We start from the raw sequence: 17323 nt of genomic DNA on the forward strand, positions 1-17323 counted from the left end.
TTATGTTGCCATACAGTATACAATAGAACCTTGTCATAAGCCTTAGAAAGAAAATGTAAGAAGGAATGCACTAAGTGGAAGAATGTACGATATGAAATTTGGCAGACTCCACTGTAGTTGACATCTATATAATGCAGGCATTGTTGCAGCACAAAGTGCCGACGCATGCCAGTCTGGTGAGGCCTGACCAGCCCAAGGCGCACATTGTTTTTTTTTTTCTTCTTCTACTTTTTTTTTTCCGGCTGCAGCAAGCTTAAGTTGAATTCGGCCTGGGTCATCAGCTTCTTCGAGGTTGAGCATTTTGGTGGGAAGTTGGGACGGTGCCCACTTGGCGACAATCGTGGCACGAGACACCGACGCATGCTGAGCTTGGGCCCGAGTGACCCGACATTCACATTCGGACATTCAGTTCTACTCGGACACATAAATACCCAAGAAAGTGGATGGGGAAACAGTGCCGCGATAGCTCAATTGGTAGAGCATCGCATGCGAAATGCGAAGGTTGTGGGTTCGGTTCCCACCTGCGGCAAGTTGTTTTTTCATCCACTTTGATTTCCATTAATTTACCATTTATTCATTTCATTTATTAAGCACATCTAATTTCCCCGATGTTGTCCTTGGTGTCAGTGTTTGTTGGCTTCTTATAATATGACTGACATTCACATTGTCATTTTTAGACTGAAATGGGAAACTGAAACAAAATCGAGCTGGTGGGCAACGCCTGAATGCAATGCCACGATGCCACCAGAGTAAAACATGACACTTAGGTCGTGCCGTCTGCAAAACGGCGGCACATATGAGTTTTTGGCCCATTAAAAGTGGGCCGTGCACTTCCAGCGGCACTATGCCACATGCGCTGTCAAACAGATGAAGAGGCTTATCGCAAAGGGTTGGCGGCAGAAGCAATGCATAGTGACATGCGATGACCTGCATAGAGATGTGCTGGCACCAAAATAAGAAACCGAGTGCATGGTGACATTTTCACGTGGCGCAGGCAGCTACAGTAATGCGGGAAAGCAGCAGTTGCTTGCGCCTACTGCTCGGTCGCACCTGACTCGCACCCTGTCTTGTTTGCATGGGATCTAGCGGTATGACTGCCATTTGGCAGTATACTTAACGTTGGTGCCGAAAGATTCTGTTTTCTGAGAACATATTAACTGGTAAAAAAAAAGGAGTGTAACTGTATTGAGTAACTCTTGGCACTCTCAGTCCTGAATGTTGGCCCAAGGAAATCGTACGAAATGGGACTGTATCGATGAGGTTCTACCATACACAACAGTTATTTGCATATCGGTGCACTTTGTGCGGTCTCACTGAGCTTGCGATCTTTCCTGTGCAGGGGCAACTCCAAGTACCACTACTACGGCATTCGGGTGAAGCCCAACTCGCCGCTCAACCAGATCTCGGAGGAAGTGACCACCACTGCTCTGCGGCAGCAGTCGGCGACACAGGCCAAGAGGTACACACGAAGTCTTGCACGTCGGGACTTGTTTGAAAGTAGACGCGCTTGAACACCAGCTACAAAAAAATGTTTGATTGCATAAGAAGCCTAATTTAAGGCAGTATAGAGTTTGAGTTGTTGAAATACAAGTGGAAGCATCACAAGAAGCTTGCAAGAACAGCCGTTTTTGATACCAAAACTGAGAAAAGCACTGCTATTACCTACACTTGCCGGAGTGCACGCATGACCTGAAATGCATGTCTCCTTGGCGTCACCTCCAAGATAAGGCTGCACCCGTGGCTGCCCACGGCATGCTGAAAGATATCAAAGAGGGTGGGCTGGCCCTTGTGTCGTAGCGACAACTACCAGGTGCATGCGTCATCTGCTTAGGTGCTGTCGGACGTTTTTCGCAGGAAACATGCCCCCAACGTCAATTTCCTTTATTGCAGCTTCCAGCAGTAGAAAATGATTGAAAACTCGGAAATACTGCAGAAATTTATTGCAAGCAATGTTTTGTCCCAACAATGCTTTACTTGCACCAACAGTATACACACGAATTAATCGCGGCAGTAAGAGGTCTAGGAAAATGTATAGCATAATTTATGGCTATCATTTGCTCTCCCCAAAACGTCAGAAGAAGGAACACATCAGAAACGAGTCAGAAGAAGAAATGCCTGAGCAGTCCCTGCGAGATGAGGCACTGCGCATGGCTGTACTGAAGTCAGGATTGCATGTATCCCAGAACCACAACTTAAAGGTGAACTGCAAGTGAAGGCAATGAAAGACAAAGCTTATTACAGCAGAACCTCGTTAATTTGACTGTCGTTAATTTGGAAAATCAGTTAATTCGGGCTCTTCCCCTGGTATCAGCTGGCATATGCATTATTTAACACAATCAAACGCTTGTTAATTCGGACGTATTTGGCCACAGCTGGTAAAGTCAGACAACCCTCGGAGCTTCGCAAGCGCGGAGCGCCTCGAATGGGTACCACAAAAGAGCAATAACTGCACTAGCGTGCAACCGAAACGAATCAGCAGAGTCCGCATCATCATAGTCATCAGCAAAAATCGTATGTGAATGCCAGCAAGGCCGGAACACTTCATCCCTATTTGTGTATTTAAAGCCTTTGCTTGTGTTTACCGCTGTGCATAACACCGCATCGGTCGCGTGCCTTCGTAAATGTGTAGTCGCCATCCATGATCGCGTCAATAGCAGCCGTGGTTGCAGCAAACAGTAGTTTCGTTTTGACTCGATGTGGATCTGTCAAGGATGAAGAGCACCAGTGACATACAGTGATGGACGGACGATCTGTTGATGAGGAGCTCACTGGTGAAAAAATAATCCAGATGTGCACGCAGTAGTGAAAGGCGTGTCTCGGATGAAGATGCACGCTGCGAGAAGTCGCGAGGCCTTCGCCGCTACGAGTGCTAATCAGTCACGAGATGATGAGAATTGTGCCTCCCGCACTGCTTTTGTGCAAAATAGAAACAGGATTTGCTGATTCATTCACCTAATAAAAGCGTGTTGATGTAGGAATCATTTGTTTGCTGTTTTCTTGATACCCTCGATAATGCAACGTTCGGTTAAGTCGGACATTTTTTTTTTTTTCGGTCCCGTGAAATACGAATTAACGAGGTTTCACTGTACTGTATTTGCATGATTCTAACATGCCTGCCCTCAAATCTAACCCACACCCAATTTTCGTGGGCTTAAGGGGGAAGAGGGGTTTAGAAACTTCTTAATTTTTTGCATAAATTTAGTAAAAGTTGTCACCCAGACAGAGCTTTTAATGCTGATTTCAAAAATATAATTGCTTTTTAAGTTGACTGAGTGGTTCCAGATATAATTAAAATTAATCGCCTAATGTTTATCGGAACAATTGCAAAAAGAGTATCTGCCACAATGTTTATAAAGACATATGGCTGGATACTACAAAGTGTAAGCAACACAACTGTAGGACTACTTTTTGTATTGCAGGCATTGCCAATTTCACAGCAATCTGAAGTTTAATCTCCAAACATGGCAATCATGTGGTTCATTTAGTAGCCAGATTTTAAAATTTACAAAAGCGAAATTAAGAAATCTGCTCCTAGTATTGTATAGTAGACGCGTGTAACTACATGCTGCTGTTAAAATTATGGTTCTATGTGCCCTGAAGGCCGACATAGCTCTTCAGCAAGCCTAAAGAACACCAAAAACAAGATTCCGAGAAAACTTGAAAAAACAAAATGAGCTTATTTTTATAACTGAAGACCACAAAATAGTTGAGTATATACAAGAGCTATTGCATTAGTAGCCTCTGGGAACGTAGTCTGTCTGGCTGGTGCCACTACAGTGATGCCTTCTGAGCACCCGCTGCAAGTTTTCAGCAGACGTAGCTGGCTTGTTTGTCCCAGCAGTAGTGTCGTCAATGCGATCTAGTAGTTTTTACTTTCGGTCAGTTGCAGGAATTGATGCTAATGCTTGAAGTTTTCCGTGAGCTTCACTGTCAATACGACACGAGCGATTTACACGAGCAATACGAGCGATTTAGAATACCGTTATTCAGAACCATTTACGGTAATCAAACATTGCTCTACCTTATACCTAACTTTCTCCGCAACAATAGTCATATCCACGAACTTATTGAAAACTGTACTTCTATCCACAGTTTAAAGAAAAATGTTACAATGTACTTACTGTCTGGTGCTCTGTCCTAAATAAGTTCTTGAGTTTAAAAAAAAACTTTTTATTGTTCTATAACCTCTGTGTTCTGCTGCGTTTTCTAACAGTTATACATTGTTAGGAATTATGTTACATTTTGTATAACGCTTGCACAAACTTTGTACTTTTTAATATGTTGCCATTTATGTACGCGTTTGTGCTTCTTATGGGTTGTTGCTGTTGCATTATTTTGTGATTCCGTTACTCAATTTAAAATGCCTAATCACGATATTACCTCTGTTCATGAAAATCTTTTTGTGGCACTTTAATGTACAAAGCCATTGTTTTTCTCTTTTTTTTTTATTCTCACTGCTTCTGAGCAAATGTATGGGTGGAGGGACCTTAGTCAGGCAGAGCTCATCTGCCTTTTAGTCCTTTCAACCCAGGCAATGTATGTCTGAATAAACGAACTGAACTGAACTGAACTGAACAATACGGCAAAAAAATTCTTGCTGCAGTCTAGTAGTGTCGTGCCGAAACGTAGATGAAATGTGGCTGTTGTCGGGAGCCCTTCAGGGGACTAGGCCTAACACGCCATCGGGATCTCCAGCGTCGCTCGACTGTGGGAGGAGGCTCTCATCGATGTCATCGGGAAGGGGCGCAGCGGAGCATCGTTTCTCGAAGTTGTAAACCGACTTCCTCTTTCATTTTTTCCAAATTCATACTTGGTAGCGAATTTTGCAGTTGAGGTCGATGTCGCTGTCAGCGTGGGAAAAGTTCTTGGCATGCATGGCATGTGCGCAGCGTGCGCGGAGTGATGCAGACGACACCAGTCTAGCCAATTGGCATGTGGCAACTTTGAAGCAACAATGTAGCCATGCCCACTTTGAGGGGACAGAAACAGAGATGAGTGCGCTTAGCTGCCAGTGACACAAACACATGGTGGGCATGCTGCGAAAACTGCAGCATTTGTCTTCACTACTATCCTAATACGGCACGTTTCCGCTAAGGGTGGGTGAATATCTTAGCCGTGTTCCAAGAGTCAGCGTATGAATAAGGTACACTTCTAATGTATCAGTGTAAACGTGATTACTATCATTGCCGCTCGCAATTTGTTGTGTGCCCATGAATGCGGATGAGAGGAATCGAAAGGCGCCTTTTTTGTTGTTTACCACAACCATTATAAAGCCTACACATGATAAAGGCAAGTTTGGTTGCAGCTTTTCTTTTTTCATGGAAGTGTGGAAAGTGATGAAAGGAATGAAATAGTACATCTGCTTAAGAATCTGTTTGGTGCATGCAGACCACTTGTTATGTCTTGAAAAGTCGCTCGTGTAGTATTCGACAGATGGTTAGCGCGATCATCATTAGCTAGACTTGGTACAGGACATATCGCTGTGGCAAGTTTGGGGTGCAATCATTACGCATTGAATTTTGACGACAAAATTCAGAGGTGCGATCATTACATGAGTGCGATCGTTATGCAAGTAAATAGGGTAATGCTGTTTTTCATTTGCTCAGCTAAAGTCGTAAACGTGATGAATTCATTTCTTGAAATTTTGCAATTTCAACAATTTTTACTTAAAAATTGATTGCCTGAATACAAAATCTCCTTCATGCAGTCTCTAGATTTTAGCTCTTTCTTTTAGATTCAGCAGAAATCATAATTTGCTGCAGGAGTTGCCAAGAAAAACTACTTGTGTCTTCCTGTGTATTTTAGTAGGAGACCCTGAGCTAAGGCTTCCCCTTAAGGGTTTGAGCTCAGCCGTAAGGATGATGGCGGTGTGTACTGCCCCGTCCAGATTCCGGCTGAGCGGAACCAAGTCCGGCCTGTCCGACACCCCAGAGTCCAGCACCGGGGCAGGAGGAGGAGGAGGAGGAGGGGGTGCGGTCGTTCCGAGCCAAGGGCAGGCGGCCGATGCGCCAGGGGCTGCCACCAGTGCGGCGCCACCCGTCGCAGCACAGCAGCCCTCGTCTGCTCAGCAGCACCTGCAGTTCCTGGGCGACGCGTCTGCGGCCGTTCCCGTGCTGGCCGAGGTGGACTTCGGCGGCGGCCCCCTCCCAGAAGGGCTCGCCAAGAAGGATATCGAGGCATTCCGGCGCCTGTACCAGGACCACTGCGATGTAAGTTGGCCGTCTTTGGCACCCTCGTGGTGCTGTCTCAGCTTTTGATGTGTTGACACAACAGAAAGACACAGATGGAAAAGAAAAGACGAACACAAGCACAGTCTTTCAACTGAAGGTTTATTATGGACACGTAGTAGAGATATGCAATGCAGATTGCACCAAAATGCAAAAAAGACCCAAAAGCTTTTTAAAGATAATCAACACATTTAACAATAGCATTATTGGGTTTGTAGCTGGAAAATAGACAGTTTCCAATATTTACCTTCATTTTCTCTTATGATAATCAACCTAACCATGCCAAATTATCTAAAAGGGACGTAAAAACACCTGCTTTGCCAGCTTAAACTGATTAGTGCATCTGCTTAGTAGCTAATACTACTGACTTGCACTGGGCTGTCAAGAGGATCCTTGTGATGGATAGACTTGTCACAAGATTTCATGGCTGTGTGCAGGCCTTCTTGGAGGCTGTGATGAACCTGCACTTTTCAACGGTTGAGTCCCTATGGCAAGACCTGTGGGGAGGTGCTGGCAACGACTGTGGGTACGTTGAGCACGCCTTTTCCCTCGGGGCACGTGCACTTTATTTATGCATTTATTTTTCTCTTTACCTGCAATGCTATAAAGAGACAGAAGCCCCATTCCAGTGGATGGAGGAAGACATGACTGATCAACGCATGTAGGACAAGCAATCGAAGCATTGCGACAACTAGCTGAAAAACACTTCAGTAACATTACAGTGATGACGCAAATAGCTCACTGGACATAATATAGATACAACTTTAGGCAGTCAGTTACACTCTTCTGTAGGCATAAGATCTAAAGAATATGCGAACGAGTTTGTTCTACAAGAGAATCCCTGAATTCAGGCATGTGATCACTGTACAATGACGCATAAATTTGTAAAAACAAGTATAAGTCATAGTTGACGAAATACTGTACTTACTCATTTGTAGCCCCCCCTCATGTTAGACCCTCATTTAAAATAGTTCACTAAGCATTACGCACACACCCAAGTGCGGGTTAATTTTTGCAGGTTGGTGCTAGATGTCACTAGTTGTCCTGTGGATGATTGCATTGGCATCACCATATCCTGCACGTGCCACCAAACGATGAAACTGCAACTTTGGTCACTGGTTATGACAAAATGGCGCTAGTTAGGCCTAGCCAATGGGTGGCAAGCCGTTGCGGGAAGTTCACCTTTGAAATGTTTTTACCAGTTGACCACATTGATGATCGGGCATGAGATGGTACGCATGGGCTGGACTGACGTCCATATGCATAGCACAGTTGCGGGCGGTCAGTTGGTTGCGTGCACATGCTGGACAAAACGGCATAAGCTCGCATGTGGGCATGAAGCCAATAAAGCCACAAACTGAATTTCCACAGCGCAGCGTAAACTGACTGTGTCACAAAAGTCAAAACTGCATACACGCTATCTGCACTTCACGGTGACCCATGATGCACATCGGGGTGTGCGATAGGTGGACCAAGCAGGACGTGCACCCGCGTTCTTGTTCATCATGAAACTTAAAGTAACTTTTATTTTAAACCAGTTTAACACAGAGCAAAGTCATGCAACAGAATCTCCTGCTGTGCTGGCACTCTGAAAAACAACAAAATCGATTTTACCATTGTAATTCATTTTTGCGGACTGCTCGATTATATGGACATTTTCCAGGCACCATGCTCGAAAAATCGGTCGGCAATAGTCGGTCACCAGTGGTTGCATTATTTTGCATAGCAGTCGAAATGCAGTTTCAGACTTCAGTGAGTAGCCTTGAGCCTGTCTTGTCTAAGGCACCCATCCAGTAAAAAATAGAGAAAAATGAGTACGGGCTGAACACAAGTAAATACAAGATGTTCCGTACAAACTTCAGTAGAAGCATGTGCTTTCACCTCGTAAGCTGCTCCAAGCCAAGAGTGCTTAACACATTTGTTTTGGAGTGCTAGGTTCTCATTATACTCATAATAGTCCTTATATTCTCATTATATAGTGTGTCTATCTTTGGTGCATAGTCTTTGGTCTAGTTGAGAAGTCCAAGTTGTTAAACTTACTTTCCCAGTTGCATCCCTATCACGTGTTCAGAGCAAGCCGAAGTTAACTGGTTTTTGCATAGATGTTTAACCACTCCTCGTGTTGCAGATCCCTTTCAGAGAAAGAATTCAGATAGGACAAGTTTTTTGGGGAAGACAGCTTTGGTAGGATAGGCAATTCCTATAGACGCTAGAATCTTTTCTAATCTTTACCTCACAAGTCCTTGTTTTCATCAGCACTATTTTCCCATTGGCCACAAAATGAATTGTAGAAGGATGACAGTCCAAGTGAGTTGGAATACGTCCATGGTAGCAGTGCAAAGGGAACAATGCAGGATGCCGTGCCCATGCCCCAGTGTCGTATTGTTTCCTGTGCACTGCTACCATGAATATCGTTAGAATGATAGGTAGAATATGAATGCGCTTAAAGCTTGTGGCTTCAGACATTCTTGAGGCACTGCTCATTGATAACCCTAGCTTTCTAAATTTCCAAGCACTTGTAATTTTCTATGCACAGCAAGTCAGCGGTCTGGGCACACCTGCATAACTGTTGCGAATTGTTGTTTTTCATTGTAGGGGTGTCCATATACTCAAATATTTGATTTCAGATCGAATAGTGAATGTTTGAATATTCAATATGTTCTATGAAAAACTCCGTTGTGGTCAGAGCCTTGACGTACGCTTGCAATCTCTATCAGTACAAGGTTCGCCCAGGTCAACGTGACCGATTGAATTGATTAATGCAAGGCAGACAGAAGGAACAATAAAAGCAGCATGTATAAAAAGCACGAAAGCATGTGCAAAGATAGGGCTGATTCGCCGCCAGAAGGCACAAATAGCGTATTTGGAACCTATGTTCAGTGTTCCTGCACGCAGATTCGCGCAGTTCGGAGCTTTCTGTCCTCATGTGAGCTTAAGCACACGGATGAACTTAACACGTGGGTTCATGGTAGTTGCTGGCTCGTTGACTGCGGAACCAAACAATGCTTCAGCAGCCATCAGCATAATCTCTGCGCTTGATCAAGCGACCATGAGCTGCCTGTAGGAACATATCAGTGACAAGATTTTCACGATGGCTTGCAGTTCATTATCACATTAGCCGGGATTAGTTTTTCTCACAAACGCACTGCCTGGCCCGTTAGACATAATTGGAGCTGTGTCGTCGGGTGTCGATGGCTATCTAGCCCTGGGATGCCCTAACATTTTGCCTAGAGGGACGAATTCTGGTGGTGTCTGGGACCAGACAATAAAAAATATAATGAATATTAATGAAAGTAAACTTATAAACATGGGTAACAATACTGGGCGGTGACTAAAACCTTTATACTAAATAATAAATGTCCTTTTCTTTATATAATTGCTTATTTAATAGAGTTGCATTCACTTTATGGCGTAACTTTTAGAAAAGTAGCAAAATAATAATTTCAGGATTAGAACTTCGTTTTTACCATCAAGTCTGCATGGTTATATCGATTTGAAATATTAAACATTCATGATGACAAGCATGCTTGTTCAGATTTTGAGGTAGCATGCAGCTTTTTTTGCTTGTTCACAATCATTTTATCTCCAATAAGCAGATATTTATACATTGAGGTGATCTGGAAAACGTCACAATTTTTTATGAAGGTCTGTTTATTTTGCTGGCATGTTGTTACCACAACGCTGGTCTTTCATGAATTCTTGCAGAGAGAGAGAGAGAGGAAAAAAAACCTTTATTTTTACGTCAGGCGCTGGGCTCGGGTTGTTTCGTCTTGCTCTCTATCCTGCGCTATCCTGTGTATTGTGCTATTTTATTCTTTACAATGCTTCACCAGTCGGTGTACGCTACTACACTGCAGAAGCTTGAACACATTGCACAAAAGTCAGCAAGATACACCAGCAAAACAAAGGATGCTTTGTAAAAAATGTTTCCCAGATCACCTGAATGTATTGTGCTATTTTATCCTCGACCATTTCTACGTTCTTGTTTCTTTTGTTAGAGTTGCCAGGAAAGACAACTCATGTAAGTTGGAGTATAAGCCTGTTTAATTAAAATTAGACTTACAAATGTTACACAACTAAGCGTTTGAAAAAGCACCCGATTTTTTTCTCCTGTTCTCTGTGAGTGCAGCCTTGCAATGTTTATTGCAATATTTTGCAGTATGCTATTTATGAACAGTAATCATTGCCTTCCTGGATACCTAGCTCGCTCCTGAGAAGACGACTTGCTTCATAAGATATCCTCAGGTGCGCACAAGCAATTTGAAATGCGAAGGGAATTTTTTCGTGCAATTGAACAGAAGAGCTGGTCGAAAATTTAATTGCAATTAAGCTACTAATAAGGAGAGGAGGAGATGAAGGGGAGGGAAGACAGAAAGGTTAGCCAGTGTAAGTACCGGCTGGCTAGCCTGTGCTGGGGAAAGGGGTAAAGGGAATAAAAGGAGAAAGAAGAAGAACAAAAAGTGGAAACCAGAAAAATCACACAGTAACACGATACTATGCGCTACAACATTCAAATGCGGTCACTCAATTCGCATGTCCTTAACAACTTCAGCAAAGCCCTTGAGTGCCGAAGCTTGTCTGGACCGGTGTCCTAGAGCTCTTTCCTCTGTAAAAGGGCAATTGTCCAGTTTTTCAAGCGCGGTCACGAGCACTTTTCTTGGCGCTTTGTAAGGGGGACAGTCAGAAAGGAGGTGCTCAATCGTCTCCTCACAGTCGTAGGTGTCACAAGTAGGGCTGTCGGCCATTCCAATGCGGAATGAATAGGAGTTCGTGAATGCCACGCCGAGCCACAGGCGGCACAGAAGTGTTGCTTCCGCTCGTGGTAACCCTGGTGGTAGGCGCAGTTGCAGACGTGGATCCAGTCTGTGGAGACGTGCGTTCGTGAATTCACTGGTGTTCCACAGATTCTTCGTAAGCGTGCGGGCGAGGGAGCGAAGACTTGTGGCTGCATCTGTTCTTGACAGCGGTATGGGTATAATCTGGGCACCATCGTGGGCCAACCGGGCAGCGTCATCCGCACTGTCATTTCCGGAAATTTCGCAGTGACCCGGTATCCATTGGTAGATGATGTGTCCCTTGTTGATTGCGTGATGGTGGAGTAGTCGGATGTCTGTGACTAGTTGCACATTTGGTCCGTGGTTGAAAAGGGACGTCAGACACTGGAGAGCTGTCTTAGAGTCACATAAGACGGACCACGAATCTGATGATTTGGGAACAATAAACCCCAGAGCAGCACAGATAGCTGCGAGTTCTGCAGCCGTCGATGATGTAATGTGAGATGTCTTGAACTTGAGGGTGACAGACTCTGCGGGAATCACCACTGCTCCAGCTGAACTTTTAGAGGAGACAGAACCGTCCGTGTAAACGTGGATGCGTCCTCCATGCTTGTCATGTAGCACTGAAAGCACGGTTTGTTTGAGGGCGAAAGTTGACATCTCTGTTTTCTTTTTGATACCGGGAACAACAAGAAGAGCCTGGAGTGGATGGAGGCACCACAGCGGTTTAGATGGTCATGATGCAGGCGTGAAGTTTGACGGTAAAGTTCCATGGTTGGCGGCAATAATCGCTAAACGCTGAACAAGGTTGAGCGGCAGGAAGGGAGGCGAGATGATGTGATGGAAGTCGTGCAAAGTGCCTGATGTGCATCCTTAAAGTGTCGACTTGAAGATACGTATTGATGGGGTGGTCATGCACGATGGCTATTGTTGCTGCCGTAGATACACATCTGGGAAGACCAAGGCAAATTCGCAGCGCTTGAGCTTGTACAGACTGGAGGGCACGGAGGTTGGTCTTACCGGTCCCACCCAGTACAGGTAAGCTATAGCGCAGGAGACCGAGGAACAGTCCATTATAGAGTTGGAGCATCGCACTCACACCATGCACCCCATGACTTCCCCGCAAGAAATCTGAGCATGTACGTTATCATGACTAATTTCCTTTTTAGGTAGGAGATATGAGAACTCCAGGAAAGGTCTCGATCTATTATCACTCCTGGAAAGCGGTGTGTCTTCTCGTAGGCAAATGGCTGTCCATTAATTCTGATAATGTACGGTTTCATTGCTTTGCGTGTGAAAACGACTTATAGAGCATTTCTCGGAGGACAACTCCAGACCTCGCGCTCGAAGATAACCTGATGTTAGTGTGGCCACTTTTTGAAGTCTGGCACGCACCTGGGGACGCGTCGCTCCTGATGACCAAATGCATATACATGTATCTTTTGCATAAATCGACACATGGATGGATTGCGGAAGGGTAGGAACCAGGTCGATGAGCACGAGGTTAAATAGAGTGGGGCTCAAGACTCCGCCTTGTGGTACGCCACGGTAGGTGTTGTGTTATGATGACGCACCATCCTCTGTTTGCACAAAGAATGACCTGTCCTTCAAGAAGCTGCTTATCCACCAAAAAATAAGGCTGCCTAGGCCGACATCGCCCAAGGCGTCCAGGATGGCTTGATGGGTTACGTTGTCATAAGCGCCTTTAACATCCAGGAACATCGCCGCTGACAGCCTCCTGAGGCTTTTTTCGTGCTGAACAGACAAGACAAGATCTATGACGTTGTCTACTGAAGAGCGTCCGCGTCGAAAGCTTGCCATAGCGTCAGGGTATAACTTGTAGTGTTCTAGATACCACTCTAGACGCGTCAGCACCATCCTCTCTATCACCTTTCCTAGACAACTGGCCAGAGCAGTGGGATGATAAGACGCCATGTCTAAGGGTGATTTACCTGGTTTGAGCAGAGGCACAAGGCGGCTGAACTTCCATGCAGCAGAAACTACTCCTTCACGCCATGAATTATTGTACATGTCTAGAAGTGCATGCCGGGCTGTCTGACCGAGATTTCCAAGAGCTTTGTATGTCACACCGTCAGGCCCAGGCAATGAGGAACGTCTGCACGCTCCCAACGCCGCCTGCAACTCCTCGATGGAAAACAGATTGTCCATAGAAGAATCCCGCGAGATTGGAACATCACGGGGATCATGTGTAGCGAACGATGGCGGTAAACCAGCAACCTTGGAACAGAAGTCCTCCGCTACGTGGATCTCTCTGTGGCCTTGGTAGAGAGCCAGGCGTTTGAAGGGGTGGCGTTGTTGCCGTGATGTTCGAAGACCACGCACTGTTCTCTATATATGTGACAAGGGTTTACGAGGATCAAGGGAAGCACAGAAGGTTTTCCATCTTAGAGACTGCAGGGAGTTGATCCGACACTGGATCTTCTTCTGTATGCGTCTCGCCTCCCTCAGGTCGTAGATGGACTTGGTGCGCCTGTACCTTCGTTCCGTGCGACGGTGGATTGCTCAAAGTCGCTCCAATTCTGCTTCAAACTCAGAAAGTTTAGGAATAGACCTAAAAGATCTTGTGGCTTCTTGAGCAGCGGCGTTAATTTGTTTCTCGATGTTTTCAGGTAGACAGTCCTGTATCTCTTGGCAATTCTTCTCCATGAGCAACATGTATTTAGGCCAGTCGATGTGATGAAGAACTGTAGTAGAGTGTGACTTGCATATGGCGCCGATTTTAATATATGTTGGAACGTGGTCACTACCATGCGTTTCGTTGTTCGTGAACCATTTCACACTGGCACTGAGGCATCTTGAAACAAAAGTCAAGTCCAGGCAGCTGCTGTATGTCAATCCCCGGAGAAAAGTAGGTCTGCCATCATTTAGGCAGCAGAGCTCATGGTCCGACGTGAAGGATAGTACACGTCTTCCTCGACAGTCCATCTTTAAGCTTTCCCATAGCGGATTATGCGCATTGAAGTCGCCGGTATAAACCCATGGTCCAGGTGTCGCTGTTAAAATTGCACCTAGTCTTGCGTTGTCAAATCGACTCGAAGGTGAAATGTAGGCACTTACGAGCGTGAGTGCGACGTTCTTGCATTTTATAGTCAAACATACATGCTGATTGTCATCATCAGGTGCCACTGCGTGTAAAACATATGGGAAATCGCATCTGATATATATGATGACTTTGCTGCGGTCGCTACAGGTGGCAGACATGAAAGCTTCATATCCTGATAGGCGGATGGCGCTCTCAACGTTTGGTTCACAAATGATGATTATTGAAAATTTGTTCTTAAAAACAAACGGACAAAAGTACAAAATGCGGGATTTAATGCCTCTGACATTTCATTGGAAGATAGATGCTTCCTTGACCTCTTTTAAGGAACGCATGTAGAGGAGCAGCCATGGTGCTTCTCAAAATTGGACAGTACCGTATTCAGGGCATCCAGTATTTGAAGTGCACCTTGAGCTGCCGGAGTATGTATGGTGGTCAGTAGTACTCGTAACGTGTTCATAAGGGCCCTTATCATGGTGACAACTTGTTTGTCGTCGTCTTGGTTGCTGCCAAAAGGTGAAGCATGATTCGGCGAGTGTGCTACATCTTGTTGCTCCGCTGGTGGATCTAGCCGTGGCAATGGCGGCCACTCCTCGCATGAAGCAGTGATATTGGAGACTTTCTGCTGAGGAACCTCATTGCTACTAGTGCTAGTTGTATGCGGAAGTTTGTGGACTATCAGTGGACGCGGTGCATCCTTAGCAACAGTAGTGGGTTTCCTAAATCTCCGGCGACGTGAACGTCGACGTCACACCTTAGCGGCAGCCTCCCTGTGCGAGGAACCATCCCTGACCATTTGTCTCAAGACTTTCGCCTCATTTTTCATATGTGGGCAATTCTTTGAAGTTGCATCGTGAGAGCCCTGACAATTGGCACACTTTTGGTTTTCTGCACGACAGGCATCGGAGCTGTGCGACCCAGAGCACTTTGAGCACACGGCAGCATTTGTGCAAACCGCACTAACGTGCCCTATCCTTTGACTCTTCCTGCACTGAAGCGGCTTTGGCACAATAGGCCGAACAATGTGTCGGAAGTCACCGGCCTTGACGTGGGACGGTAGGCTGTCTCCTTTGAAAGTTAACTTGACACACTGCGAGTTTCCCGGGCGACGGGCTTCCAATATGGCAATTCCCTCAGTCGCCGGCTTGATGAGTATATGCAGGTCAGCATCGCTTATGGAATTTTCTACGTCATACACAACGCCGGCCGTAGAGTCATGATCGTCTTGTTTATAGCAGCGTACGTTAATGCTATCCAGCACCTTAACATTGCTCAGAATGTCTAGCGCGCTGCGGTTTGTTACATCTATAGCGAGGATGTTCTTACGGGCGTTGATCCTTACATCTTTGATCTGACCCGGAACAAGTGCCTTGAGCGACACAGATGTAGCTTGGCTGTTGGTCAGGTTTAGATTGTCGCTAGCAGCCACAGGCACAAATAAAATTGTGAGGTCTGATGGCTTTCGCATCGGGATCACAGTTGCCTTACTTGGGGAAGGAGATGTCCTGACGAGTCTTCTCTTTGCTTTGTGCTTCGCTAGGGGCACGAAGTCGCTGTCATTCGAGGTTTCATCACTGGTCCCTGAGTAGATCACAGTGTCCTCGCTGTTGGTGTCACTCGGGCGACTAGACCGCTTTCTCGGTGTGGCCGCTGTTCACGTAGAAGGACCAGGAACCCCTCCAGGTGACTCCTCGTCCATCGCCGTAGTTAAGGGAGCGGCGTCTCCCACAAAGTAGCTTCAAATTCTCAGAGACAAAAAGGCAGCATTCCACACAGGACACTTCGTCGTCGTCCAAGCTACTAATAAATTGCTCAACAGTACATTGGCCAAATTTCTAAGCCCTAAAAAGTAGGCGTTTCATTGCAGGTTTTTAAACTTAAAGGGCCTCTCACCAGGCCACATAGCAAATTTTGGTCATATGCTGAAACATTATAAAATATAAAGATGCCAAAAAATGTGCACACACAAGAGAAGAGAATGGGACAGGGTGCCTCTTGTGTGTGTCTTCTCTTGTGTGTGTCTGTTTTTTGGCGCCTTTATATTTTATGATGAACAGCTACCAACTAGCCCAACAGGAAGTGCTTTTAAATCATATGCTGAAAGTTGAACGTCGCCACCAACGTAACGCTCTCTTCACTTGCCCCATCTAGCCTCCACAAGCAAAATACCTTCCCTGTGTTCTCCTGTACTGGAGCTAGTGGATCGCATGATGCACATGTCACTGGCCCCGCCTGCTTTTTTTTTCCACTGATGGTCTCTCACGCAAGCTGTTGCGTTTGTGTAATTTCGGCAGCACACGATTTCGCTCGCTATGGTACGAAGTAAAACAAAGACACGCAGACATTCGGTTTGTAGGTTTTACCATTTCTGTAAACTTGAGCTGGTCTATTGAAGCAACAGATCTGACAAATAACTGCTCTTGCCCTGAATAATTTTCAAGTCACGTGCCACGATGAGCCACGTCACAGCATTGCCATGTACATAGGTGCACTTGTGTATTTGCAGTGAAACCTTGTTAAACCGTAGTTGGCCGGAGCTCAGAAAAAGTGTCCACTAAACGGTAGTACTACTTAACATAAATAGCGTGAGATCGCCCACTTACCTGTCAAAAACGGAACAACAAGAGAATGCAATTAAAGGGCAGAAAACATGCAGTATTTGTTCACTTCGCGCGAACTTGGGTATTTCCGTTTGATGCCGCGGCGGGCTAACAGCGACGACGGCAGCCTCCGCCTCACTTAAGCTATGAGCCAGCTTTCCTGCCAGCTCCCTCTTCTCGTAAAAACCCGCATGAGGCTGACGTAATGCGCAGCTTCTGCCAGTGTCAGGCCTGAATTGCCTGCACTTTCACTTTCCAGGTCGTCCTCATACATACCATTGCAGCCATGATAAGGGACACAACATAAACTTTCAATGGCTCCCAGGACATTGCAACATCAATGGAAATGTTCGCGCAGACGAAGCCGCCCCATCTGCACATGAAAACCGTCAAGTTGTCTTGGTTCCGCTTTCGTGAACAGACGCTGCGGATGGGCTGCAATTTATGTCCCGTGAATGTACTAGGCCCCTATGGGATTCGGATGCTTTCACCACGTGTTCTTTGCATTTGTTGTCTCCGGATATATGGATGCATCTACCGCGTTGGTTAACACGACATGAACAAACCATGTTGTACCATCTGTGGCTAGGCATTGCATTTACAAACTCGTGCTTTCCTTATTGAAATGGCTAACAGCCCCATGCGCGACACATGCAGCAG

At 45.7% G+C, this 17323-nt stretch overlaps 1 protein-coding gene across 3 annotated transcripts in view; it reads left to right on the plus strand.

Annotated features, from left to right (window-relative positions):
* Nucleotides 1-17323, plus strand: part of LOC135911243 (DNA-binding protein RFX2-like) — a 166541-nt gene that overhangs the window by 97597 nt on the left and 51621 nt on the right. For all 3 annotated transcript variants that reach the window (XM_065443434.2, XM_065443435.2, XM_065443437.2), the window contains 3 exons: nucleotides 1340-1459; nucleotides 5888-6209; nucleotides 6665-6753. In XM_065443434.2, coding sequence (XP_065299506.1) covers nucleotides 1340-1459; nucleotides 5888-6209; nucleotides 6665-6753 — 531 coding nt within the window. The remainder of the gene's footprint in view (nucleotides 1-1339; nucleotides 1460-5887; nucleotides 6210-6664; nucleotides 6754-17323) is intronic.

The sequence above is a fragment of the Dermacentor albipictus genome, chromosome 9 (genome assembly GCF_038994185.2).
Source record: "Dermacentor albipictus isolate Rhodes 1998 colony chromosome 9, USDA_Dalb.pri_finalv2, whole genome shotgun sequence".
Taxonomy (NCBI): Eukaryota; Metazoa; Arthropoda; class Arachnida; order Ixodida; family Ixodidae; genus Dermacentor; species Dermacentor albipictus.